At 41.8% G+C, this 12988-nt stretch overlaps 1 protein-coding gene across 7 annotated transcripts in view; it reads right to left on the bottom strand.

Moving 5' to 3' along the window:
• BMX (BMX non-receptor tyrosine kinase) overlaps positions 1–12988 on the bottom strand; it is a 53466-nt gene that overhangs the window by 22817 nt on the left and 17661 nt on the right. For 5 of the 7 annotated variants that reach the window (XM_008272377.5, XM_017350007.4, XM_089324803.1 and 2 more), the window contains 4 exons: positions 9408–9583; positions 6013–6084; positions 5308–5361; positions 1683–1737 (listed from right to left, as the gene is read on the bottom strand). In XM_008272377.5, coding sequence (XP_008270599.3) covers positions 1683–1737; positions 5308–5361; positions 6013–6084; positions 9408–9583 — 357 coding nt within the window. The remainder of the gene's footprint in view (positions 1–1682; positions 1738–5307; positions 5362–6012; positions 6085–9407; positions 9584–12988) is intronic. The other 2 variants (XM_008272378.5, XM_089324806.1) reach the window with 1 other exon arrangement.

The raw sequence follows: 12988 nt of genomic DNA, 5'->3' as shown, positions 1-12988 counted from the left end.
AGCTAGAGAGAGCATTGTCAACCACTGAGGATGGGCCAGGCTACAGCCAAGAAACAGGTCTTTCTCATGGGGGGCAGGGACCCAAGTACTTGAACCATCAACTGCTGCCTTCCGAGATGCACAGCAGCAGGAAGACAGAATCAGGAACACAGCCATGACCCCAGCCCAGGCACTCCAACATGGAATGCAGGCATCCCTGCAACATCTTAATCACTAGGCCAAACACTGCTTCATTCTCCAGTTTAATTTTTAAGCCTTTCTGGTAATTTTCTGTTTTCTACTTATACAAGTCTAATGTATCCATCTTTAGCAAATAAAATTAGGATCACATATCCCTATACCATGCCTTTGAAAGGTCTTAGGAAACAAAACATGCAGAATAAATCACTTGTTAAAAATGTTCAACTCAACTTGTCTTTCTCAATAACTTGGGCTACATTTAAGGAGATCCAGATTCAGAAAGAGCAGATAATAAACTATGAATGTGACAAACTACCAAGTGGTATCATCACATTCTCCTTTTTTTTTTAAAGATTTATCTGCTTATTCGAAAGGCAGAGTTACAGAGAGGCAGAGGCAGAGGCAGAGGCAGAGAGAGAGGTCTTCCATCCACTGGTTCACTCCCCAGATGCCTGCAATGGCTGGAGCTGCGCCAATCTGAAGCCAGGAGCCAAGAGCTTCCTCTAGGCCTCCCACATGGGTACAGGGGCCCAAGGACTTGGGCCATCCTCCACTGCTTTTCCAGGCCATAGCAGGGAGCTGGATCGGAAGTAGAGCAGCCAGGACTTGAACTGGCGCCCATATGGGATGCCGGCACTGCAGGCAGTGGCTTTACCCTCTATACCATGGTACTGGCCCCCATCACATTCTCTTTAATACTTCTCAAAGAAATAATTAGTGGGGTTGTGTTATATTAGATTGAACTATATCAAAGTACCATTTGTATAGATCAAAAGAGTTTGTTGCTGGTAATTACATACTAATTGGTAATAAAATCAGATAAATTTATTCTTTTTCACATCTGCTGTACTCTGGTTTAGGTATTACTAAGCAGTGGCAGAGCTGACGTAAACAGTTGTACTGATGGCCTCCAATAAACCATCTCTCTTATTTATGGTCCTGCGCAGTACCCTCCCACAATGACTCTGGGTTGGGCTATGTGATTACTATGGCAAGTTAAGATGTTAGCAAATGACAAAAGTAGAGACTTCCTAAGTGCTTGCACTGCATGGCTTGTCCTCTCTGATTACTACCATGCTGTGAGGAAGCCCAAGTTAGGCACATGTAAAGGCTGCTTGGAGAAGAACTGCCTCTGGTGCCTCGGATGACTGTCTCAGCCAACTCTCCCCACCCTCGAGTAAAGCCATCAGCCACATGTAGCCGCATGCGTGACCCTAGGCAGAACCTGCAGAGCAACTGTTGGCACAGCTGATTCACAGAATCACAAATCATAAATCTGTTTCATGTCACTAAATTCTAAGATGGTTCATTTTGCAGCAATAGGTACTGGACACAGAAGAAGTGGATAGACTAAAGGGCTGGGTAACCCAAAATCCAACAACTAACACTAAAATGAGCTGGCGTACAATTAGCAACAAGGTTTCTGTGAGACGTACATTAAATTCTGGGCCTAACAATACAAAGAGATTCTTAAAGGCTATTTTAAACACAAGACTACAAACCTTTTGTCTCAGTAGCTGCTCAGATTGTGACCTGGAGATGTTACCAGCAAACCAGCTGCAATAGGAAAGAATTCCATATTTGAGAATTAATTATTTTTCCATTGTATAACTTGACACTCAACTTTCTAATCCTTAAAATGAAGCACTGGCCTGCATCAGGGGCTGGAAATCTGACAGAGAATCACCCAAGAAGTTTTTCAAAAGCATAGATATTTGAGTCTCTACCACCCAATTTTAATATTGAGGTGGCGCTTGCACATTTGAATTTTTTCTTAGTATAAAAAGCCATATTATTATGTAAGGAGTATAATTCAGTGAAGACAATGTTTGTAAATACCCATGTACTAAAAAATATGGGATATATATATATTTATATAGCTTCCACATATGACAGAAAATATGTGGTATTTGTCTTAGCATAATGATGTCCAATTCTATTCATTTTATTGCAAATGTCAGGATTTCATTCTTTTTCTATGGTCAACCAATATTTCATTACGCAGGTAAATCACATTTTCGGAATCCATTCACCCACTGATGGACATTAGGTTGCTATTATGACTGGTGCTGCAATCAACAAGCATTGCAGGTGGTCTCTTTCATATTCTGACTTCATTTCCTCTGGATATATTCCCAGAATTGGTATAACCATAGATATGTGGCCATATCAAAATAGATATCATAGATCTATTTTAGTTTTTTGAGAAACCTACACATTGTTTTCCATAATGGCTGCACTAATTTCCATTCCCACCAACACTGTATTGGGGTTCCCTTTTCTCTACAACCTCATCAGCACTTGTTGGTTTTCGCATTTTTGATAATAACCATGCTAATTGGAGTGAGATGATACCTCATGCTGGTTTTGATTTGCATTTCCCTGATGGCTAGTCATACTGAACAGTGTTCGATGTGTTTGTTGGCCATTTGTATTTCTTCTCTTGAAAAAACATCTGTTCAGATCTTTTCCCCATTTCTTAACTAGATAGCTTTGTTGTTGAATTTTTTGAGTTCATTATGTTTTAGATGTTAATGTTTTGTCAGATGCATGGTTTGCAAATATTTTCTCCCATTAAATAGGTTGGTGTATAGGAATCTTTGGCTTTCCTTTATGGGACCTCTAAGCTTTCTTACATTTCACCATTTTTTGTTTAGATTTATTCATTTATTTGAAAGGAAAAGTTACAAAGAGAGAGAGAAAGGGAGAACGAGAGACAAAGATCTTCCACCTGCTGGTTCACTCCACCAAATGGCTGCAATGGCCAAGGCTGGGCCAGGCAAAAGCTAGGAACCAGGGTCTTCTGGTCTTCTGGGACTTCCACGTGGGTTAAGGGGCTTCAATCACTTGTGTCATGTTCTGCTGCTTTCCCAGGCCATTAACAGGGAGCTGGATTGGAAGTGGAGCAGCCAGGACTCAAACCAGTGCCCATATGGGATCCTGGTGTAGCAGGTGTAGCTTTACCGGCTACACCACAGTTCATGGCCCCCATTTCACCATTTCTAATGGGGGCCGTAGATTAAACCAATGAAGACTATTCCAATGGGAAAGTCAGGGTTGCCACTGATGAAAGCTCTTGTCTTTCAATTCTGTCATTTTAATAATCTGATAGATGCAACAGCATCTATTTTCAAAGCAAATTCCTTTTTAATTTTTTTAATTTTCATGCTAACGGTAGATAAACATGTAAGATTATGTTAGTACAGGAACAGTTATACTGAATTGCGAAAAAGATGATGTGGGAAAGGCAGGAGTAATCTTTGAATATTTGCCTTTTTACTAAGTTAGCCCAGAACATTACATCATACTTTACACGTGGAGCTCAACAGGCCAAGAATTGTTTCTCATGTGAGGTCAGCAATGCCTGCGCCCTTTTGGCTTTGGCCAAAATGCCATACTAAGGAAATGAGCAGGGTGTGAGATGGGATGGCACATAGGCTTGGAGGATTGGGAGGACTTCCTTTTTAGAAGAAAACATCTGAGGAGGAAAGAAAAGAGGGTGGAGGTGGGGGTTGTAGGAACAAACCCAGGCAGACCCCGTCACAGAGCTTGGCAGGAAGGGATGGAGGTGGTCCTCTGGGTAACGTCTATATTAACTGAGGAAGGGGATATCACTGGCAATAATTCAACAACATGAAAAGAGCTGAACAGCTTTCATCCAGCCAGCTTGGAGGTCTGGATTCTAGCCAGAACTTCCCACTAAGGAGTTGTATGCCTTTGAACACGTGTCTCGTGACCTTTGACTTCCCCATCTGTAAAATTGGGAGCAGGGCTGATTTTAATAAGTGTGAAAATTTCTTCTAACTCTATCCTTATAGATGTTGTATAATTAACTCTTGCGGTATTGACTGATAGTTTTCTTAGTAATTACCATTTTAAGCTCACTAAAGCTAATCAAATGACCCTTCAGAGGATACGATCTAGGATATATATTTACGGGCACATAGAAGGAAGAGATGCTAAGGAATAAGGAGAGAGGCCTGGAGAGGCAGTGAGATAGTTTTTATACCCTATCTCACCCCATCATCAACTCACACAAATACACATTTTACCTGTGTCATAATTTTTCTGAGGCTTGGTTCTGTTTCTTTAAAAAAAAATTGAGTATTTTAGTTTTGAGCATCAAAGGCCTAGGTCTAGTCCTAACATTTGATTTTATTTTACTTTTTAAAACTATTTATTTATTTATATCTAAATGCCTACATTTGTAATTGAATGGAGTAGAATAGTTCATGCCATTATGGCCATAAAACAGATGACACTGAGGGCATCAAGTGTTGTGTGAGAAGGCAAAGTCCCAGACCACATAGCCCTATAGTCCTGAGCATACATCATCATCTCTTTGATTTTGAAGATGACAGGTCTTTCCTGGTAATTTTGCCACCCTTCTAATAATTCTAGTGTCCAAGTGGATTTTGTGTCTCAGAGGGTTAAGTGTCTAGAAATGAAGTACACTCTATTACTCCCGTCTCTCCTTAATACCAATATGTAAGTCTAGGGTACAATAATTTGTCCCTATTTGTAGAAAATAGAACCTTACATTTTGGAAAAGACCTTAATGGACACTTAGGTAAATCTGTCTCAGTATAATCAGGATGACCACATATTCTCATTTGCCCAGAACAGTTGAGTTTATGTCTGATTGGGAGTAAGCTTAATAGTGGACTCTTTCTCTAAAGTATCCCAATTTGGATGTTAAATGATATAGCCACCTTAGGAATTTTACCCTGTAAAATTACTGCACCATAAATAACTTCCCCCAAAACCTAACTATGTTAATAAGAACTTTTAAACATCAACTTGACAAGAGGCCTCTAGAGAAGAAATAATGAGCAGAAATATCGAATGCTTCAGACAAAGTGAAATGAAGAGGATATTGGGTATATGAGAAATCCCATGAATATGTGCAGCCAGGTTAGGTAATCCAGATCGGGGAAAATATTTTCTCAGAAAATAACCCAATTGTCAATTGTCACCTGAATAAATGGCCCAGGGCCTTACATGAGTTTACCCATAAATAAAGCCTCCTGACAAGGTCTATGCCATCTCTTTTAGTGCTTTTGGGGAATTGAATAGAAGCATCTATGTCTAAATTTAGAAAAAACACAAGGACCCTTCAACACTCACTCATAATCATCCAGGTTTTCCTCTTCTTCAGATGAACTTGACTCAGGAAATCCCCTTAAGAAGAGTTGGGAAACAACATGAATTGCAAAACCACCAAGAAACAATCCAAGTGTCTAGAAATGCGATATCAAATTCCACTGTGTTTTTATCCACATAAATACAAATTAAACTCTTAGGTTTCCATTTTCGCACTTGGAAAGGTATCAACAAAGTGAAGAGAGAGCTGCCCAAAAGCTGGGCTCATGCCCAATTTAATGGTTCTTCAGTATAGGAGGTGCCCAGGAAGGCCCCCAAGAACTCAGATTTCTGTGACTCTTCATGAAATAGATTTAGACTCCTTCAGGAATGGCTGAAGTATGAAGTTAAAAAATAATCTTGGGTTGTGTTTAGAGCAGTTCATAGGGAAGACTTAGTCAACTCTGTGTTGCTTTTCCTTGTGCTCAGGACACCTGAGTCAGATATGTTAACGTTCACACTAACGCCACTGTATATCATACATGATGAGTGGAGAAAATCATTGTGAGGAAAATTATAGCCCACAAATGACCGATTCAGACCCACTCAAGAGTTCAAAGAAGCAAGCTACATGGCCATTACATATACCTTAAATGTAAAGCCTCGTTGCAAAATTATTGTAAATTTCACTATTTTTCCTGCAAATGGAAGCAAATCCTGGATGTAAAGGAATATCTGAATCTGATTTACCATGAAATCTTCGAGATGCTGTGATTTGTGACACTTCTTCCTGTTTGGCTACTGCATGCAACGTCATCACTGCTGCACAGAGAGACAGAGATTTCATAAATTTCTAAGTGTATGTTTACTTACAGATGCTGATGACAGAAATGGTTTTGTTCTGATATGGTTTAGCTTTACTAGACATTTTGACCCATACTTCTGGTTTGGACATTTAAGCTAATGAGCTACTTTCACATTTTGGTCCGTTCAGAGACCACAGCTGTAGCTGCAGTTCGGCAGTACCCCTAAACCAAAGAGGATTGCTAATATCACCCTATAACGACTCCAAACAGTAGACAACCTGGGGTAAGAAACTGCCTTCACTGGGTTCGCCATGATTTTTTATAGATATGAAAGCATTTTGTCACATAACACATTCAGATAAGTTCTTTTCCTCCTTGCTGTTGTCATTAGAGCTAAAAATCTTGAAAATATGGAACTCTTAGTTCCGTCTGGGCACAGATGGATCAGCAGGATTTTCATCATCTTCTGCCAGCCCTCATTCTCTCTCTTTCATTTTGGTGTTAAGCAGATTATAAGGAAGTGCCTACCTCTCAAAGTCCAAATGCTGTTTTATCTGGAATGCAGGACCTACTTCCTGTTTGCCGTCAAAGCCCAGGCTTTTATTTATTTATTTATTTTTATTTATTTATTTTTTTGGAAAACCATGCTTCATGGAGACAGTAGCCTTGGCAAAGAAATGTTTGGCTTCATTTCAAGCAGTGCTTAAAGCCCTCAAGCACTGGATTGCCTCCTTCTGCACCTTCCTAAAGAGACTTGCCTACAAGAAGAGCTTATTGACTTCATCTCTTTGTAAGGAAATGTATTTAAAAAGGACAAACAATTAATTTAGCCTTGTTTTTAAGACTATGGGGAGAATGGCCATCAGCAATGCATCACTTACGTTTCCATATATCATGGAATACTATATTGATCCTAAAAATCAACAGGTAGTGAGTAGTGAGAATCTGGGTTTGTAGATACATACATGGCAGCATGTGCATTAAGAGCATTCTCTAAAATGCTGTGATGTAGCAGGTTAAGCTGCCACCTGCAATGCCAGCCTCCCATGTGGGCACCGGTTTGGGTCCCGGCTGCCGCACTTCTGATCCAGTTCCCTGCTAAAGTGCCCAGGAAAGCAGCGGAAGATGGCCCAGGTCCTTGGGGCCCTGAACCCATGTGGGAGACCCAGAAGAAGCTCCTGGCCCCTGGCTCTGGCTTTGGACTGGCCTAGCTCCAGCTGTCGCGGCCATTTGGGGAGTGAACCAGCAGATAGAAGATCTCTCTCTCTCTCTCTGCCTCTGCCCCTCCCTCTCTGTAACTTCACATTTCAAGAAAAATAAATCTTTAAAAAAGAGAGCATTTTAGAGGAATGTACACTGAATATACTGCGATATTTGGATCCTTTCATGGGAGCATGGATCATTTTACTGATCAGAAAAAAATGAAGATTCAAAATAGCCCAGGTGAAGACAATAGAACTAACAGAAATTTGATAAAAAGTATTGTCACTAGTATATGAGCTAAGAATCATTGTTGTGTTTTAAAAATTGAAGCCCCATGAAGACCTTTAAGCAATTACTGTAATTAACTTGCAGATGCCATGCTGCTACTACTAAGTGATTAATGAATCCTTTGTTCGGATAAGTAGCTTTCTGAAATTCTAAGAAAAAATCCAGTGTTGGGACAAAATCTAAAAGGTTGCCAAATCCAAGGGGTTGTCAAAATTTAATAATCAAGACACATTGCATTCTAGTGAAATACTTTTTAAAAACTTTAATGCAAAGCACCCTTGATGAGCAAAATGTCAACATTTCCAATGAAGACGGGCTCCGGCCATCTGTGAGCTGGAAGCGCCTCCGCAGCAGGCCCCAGCAAATCATAGTTCTCCAGTAATTATCTGAAAATTCATTCCCACACGTCTCCTTCAGAGAATCACAGAAGGGCCTGGCACAGAGCACACATGGCACTCACTGTCCTTGGGCCTGGGCTCGCTGATCATCTAAATTCCACAAAAATCCTCGCCTACAGGCAAATAAACATAAAAACATCACCCCTCCCCTCGGGCACTGCACATAGATTAGAACACTTGGATTCTAGCTCCACCTTGGAATGAAAGGGACCACATTAAGAAGCGTGCACTTTCAAGCTCTTTATGGTGCCATGGCTGTAGCATCGGTATGGGGAGGCATTTGCTTTAGGTAAACATGATGAGGATGGAAAGAATAAAGGAATAAGAAGGCAAGGGAGAAAATAAGGACGAGAGACATGGGGTGAGTCCAAGAGATGCTTTGCATGCACTGTGGGGAAAGACAAGCGTCTGTCCCCTGGAGGGTTGCTGACAACTGGGGGAGAAGGTGGTGGACAGTGGACCCTGACGGGGGAAGTCTGGAGCAACAGATAAGGAAGGGTAGTTGCTTGCCCCTTTCCCTATGGTCATCTTGCAATTCAATTTGATATTGATCGAGTCTGGCAGACAGTGACAGACCCCAGAGAGACACACTATTTATGTACCATCTTTAAGGCATTTCCAGTTGTGGCTTTAGCCAGAACTTTTTTTTCCTCTCTTTTTTAAAAATATTTATTTATTTATTTGAAAGTTGGAGTTATATAGAGAGGGGTAGATATATACAGAGTGAGTGAGAGAGAGAGAGAGATTGATTTTCCATATGCTGCTTCACTCCCCAAATAGCTGTAACAGCCAGGAGCCAGGAGCTCATTCCAGCTCTCCCACATGGGTACAGCGGCCCAAGCACTTGGGCCATTTTCCGCTGCTTTCCCAGGACATTAGCAGGGAGCCGGATCAGAAGTGGAGCAGCTGGGACTCAAACCAGTGCCCATATGGGATGCCAGCACTGCAGGCGGCAGCTTCACCTGCTATGCCACAGTGCCAACCCCAGCCAGAATCTTTAAACTGAAAAATGTGAAAAGACTAATGTGTTCAGGAGAGGTGAAATTCTGAGAAGGCAAGCCATGGGTTCGCTTGAAATGCTGTTTGTCATTTGCCTAGCAATGCTGAAACACGTTGTGAAAACAAGCCCACCCTAAGGTTTTTTTGTATAAAGGCTACGTTGGAAAGATTCTGTGTTCTGGAATGAGGGGGCAGAAAGGGGCAGGAGTAAAATGTTCAAGTGCTCATTAGCTCATTAGATCAGACAATGTAAGAGGAAAGTCTATGCTGCTCAGCACCAAAGGGGCCACTTGATTCCCCAAGTCTTCCAGCTCAAGCACAGAACATTTTTTGAGAAAATAACCCAATTTGAACAGAGAGCTGTATCAACAGCTTTGAGGCTGAGGCCCAAGGCAGTGAGAACAATGCCTGCTCTACATGCTGGGCAGCCAACCGAAACACCAGGGCTTACCTTTTCAGTTTCCTTACTTGCCACCAGTCAGGGCAGTCTTCCCTGGGAATACACCCCATGTTGACGTTTGGCTGGGAGACGTAGTTTCTCCTTGAATCGCTGTCGTATTTAACTAGGCTGGTACTTGAAGACGGCACATCCATTTTGAGAATAGGAACTGCTCGAGGAATCTTGAGCTTTGAAGGACAAGAGATTTTAATGCATCACAGTGAGGCACAGATCTGTGTACTGGGAACCAACAACCAAAGTGAACTGAGAGAGAGAGACAGAGAGAGAGAGAGAGAGAGAGATAAAAGGGAGGAAAAAGGAAGGAAAGGAAAGGGAAAGAAAGAGAGGGGAAACAGGGAATATTAAGCCTTAGCAAGGACATGGAGCAACATGAACTCTCATACTATCTCTGGTTGGAGTATGAAATGGTCCAATCACTTTAGAAACCTTTTTCCAGAATCAACTAAAGTTGGCTGTGCTCATAATCTATGAGCAGAAATATGTATGTTCACCCAACAGTGAAACCAAAAGATTTAAAAGAATCTTCTTACCAGAATTATCTGAATTAGATAAAAAAAATGTAAACTTCCTAAATGCCCATCAAGAGGACAAAATAATAAACATATTGTGGTAGCAGTGAGCTGAATAGTGGTGCCCCCAGAAATGTTCATGTTCTAATTCCCAGAACCTGTGAGTCCCTAACATGGTAAGAGAGACTTTGCAGACTGTGATTATGATAAGAATCTTGCCATAGGGAGAGAGTAAAGGGAGGCAAGGTGGTCAGAGATTAGAAAGATATGAGGGTGGAAGCAGGTGTCAGAGAGCAGAGAATCTGCCGCCCTTCTCCTCTGGAGATGTAGTGCCAGGAGCCACTGAACGTAGGAGGTCTTTAAGAAGCTGGAAAAGGCAAAGGAAATAGATCCCTGTGCCCCATTCCCCTGCCTGCCCCAAGCCTCCTGAAAGAACAGCCATGTAGACCCACTGTAGACTTCTGAGCTGCACGACTATTCGAGAATAAATTCCTGTTGCTCTAGGCCACTGAATTTGTGGTAATTTAGTAGAGCAGCAATAAGAAACAAACACAGTGCTATATTCACACAATGCAATGCTATACAGCAATGAAAATACGCTGTAATCACATACTAAAACTTAAGTGAGTCTCATACACTGAACAAAAGAAAACAGACAATCAGTGACTATATATTTTATGATAACATTTGTGTAAAGGTCAAAACCAGGCAAAAAATGTATCAGATTGTAAGTCAGGCTAGTGGTTAGTGTTTGTGGAATGTAGTGACTAACAGGGAACACGAGGGTGGCCTTGGGCTTCTGTTTCCCAGTCTGACTGTAAATTATACAGGTATGTTCAGTTTGTGACAACTCATCAAGTTGAACGCTTAGGATTTGTGTTTTTAAAAGTCATGGTACATTAAAAATTTACATGATACATATGTGTATTTACGTGTGTGTATATCTGCTCTACATTTAGTTTTTTCACATTCTATTTGCTCTTTCTTCAGAAATATCATTTACTCAGAGCTGAGGCTTTGACATTCTGGAAATTTTAGCTATGCATGACACGGTTATTTATGAGCTGTGAGGTGGGTTCTCTCCAAAGATAAATGCATTGGAAAGTTCCTTAAACGGAAGTGCAAACAGAATGACTGGAGAGCTCATTTTTATTCCCCCCAATCAGAGAACAAGCCCTCTACTGAGTGCTCTGGTAAAAACAAAACAAAGGAAAACATGCTTTTCATGATACCCTCTCTGATCCTTGCTTCATTTGGGCAGCTTATATTCAAAACAGGCCTATGAACTCTTGGCCAGATTTCCTGATAATTTTCAACACATTTCCCAGAGACGGGAGACTGGATGCCAGAGACTAGATGCAATGGATCCTGACTCCTAAATTATCCTCTGCTGTTAGAGTTGTTTAAACAAACCTGATTGGAATTTCACCCTTTGGAAGTGTAGAATTCAGTGACTTTTAGTAACTTTATCAAGTTGTGCAATCCTCACCACAATCTAGTCTTAGCATATTTCCATCACCCCGAGAAAATCTCTCATGCCCATTTGCAGCCAGTCTCCACTCCCACTCTGGCCCTAGGCAATCACTAGCTGACCTTTGGTCCTCATAGATTTGCTTACTGCGAACATTACTCTTAAATGTCTTACAAGGCCATACTTTCACAAGGACACACCTTTTGGATTTATGCCCCATGCTCGTCATGTGTGATTTCATCTTGATCTTTAATTATATCAGCAAAGACCTTGTTTCCAAGTAAGGCCACATTCTGAGGTTCTGGAAGAACATGAATTTTGGAAAGCACTATTCAAACCTACAATAACAGATTCTTTTCATCCTTCATGTTGGTTTGCAAGAATTATATGGATTTTACTTAGAGAGAAATGTGTGTGAATGTGTGTAGCTGAAAATAAGTACCTAAGACACCATAGACTTGACGTGTGGGTGAGGACATGTCCTCTTCCTTTCATAGAACCACTGGGAGGCCATCATATGTGTCTCTTGGCATTGGAAGCAGCTGATACCTGCCTAGGAAGGCTAAAAGGAAGCTGTGACTATCACCACAAGTAGAACACAAAACAGCGCAACAGCTCACCATGCAGGAGTGAGCTGCATGCAGCTTAGTTAACTAGAGTGATGAAGGATTTGGTTGTTTCTTGTAGGCCAACTCCACCCTTGGGGGAAGACTTGGCTGAGAGTCACCTTGATAAGGAGTCTAACCAAGATGAGTGAATTGACCCGGAAGAGTTGAGGAATGAAATCCCAAGAGCTAGGATCAAAACACCATCTTCCGTCACAAAACTACATTTGAATCTGCCCTGTGGGAAGCCCACAAAAGTCTCCCATAAGATAAAGAATCGGCAGTGTGCAAACTCTCCCAAACAGTATCGCCATGAAATCATGGTAGGACCAGCCACACGAGTGTCTCTTTTCCATTAGATACCCTCCTCTTTGGTCCTGCACTGCAAGGGTCAGAAGCCCCAGCCTCTCCACAGCCCCTCTCCAAAAGCAGGCTGCCAGCTGATGCAGACTGAGCAAGGTGACAAGGAGAAGTTTTTTTTTTTTTTTTTTTTTTTTTTGACAGGCAGAGTGGACAGTGAGAGAGAGAGACAGAGAGAAAGGTCTTCCTTTTGCCGTTGGTTCACCCTCCAATGGCCGCCGCGGCAGGCGCACCGCGCTGATCCGATGGCAGCAGCCAGGAGCCAGGTGCTTTTCCTGGTCTCCCATGGGGTGCAGGGCCCAAGCACCTGGGCCATCCTCCACTGCACTCCCTGGCCACAGCAGACAAGGAGAAGTTTTACTTGTAATGATGTTTGAAACTGTGTGATTATAACAGGACGGGCCATTCAAAACTTGTTCTCATGACTACCAGTATCAGGGGAAATTTTTTCAGCTGGGAGTGACTAGGAAGCTATGAAATCTACCTAAAACTTTTCCTGAAGACAGAGAGGAAAGTCCACCAAGTAGCTTTGAAGGGATAATGGCGAGAAAGAATTATGTTGCTTCCTACTTGCCCCCTACAGAGTCTCATTCCAACATGAGGCAGTACTGGCCATGCCTGAATAGG

The sequence above is a fragment of the Oryctolagus cuniculus genome, chromosome X (genome assembly GCF_051225735.1).
Source record: "Oryctolagus cuniculus isolate XC-2025 breed Fujian yellow rabbit chromosome X, ASM5122573v1, whole genome shotgun sequence".
NCBI lineage: Eukaryota > Metazoa > Chordata > Mammalia > Lagomorpha > Leporidae > Oryctolagus > Oryctolagus cuniculus.
Note: the sequence above shows the minus strand (reverse complement) of the source record. Positions and strands in the feature narration are given on the sequence as shown.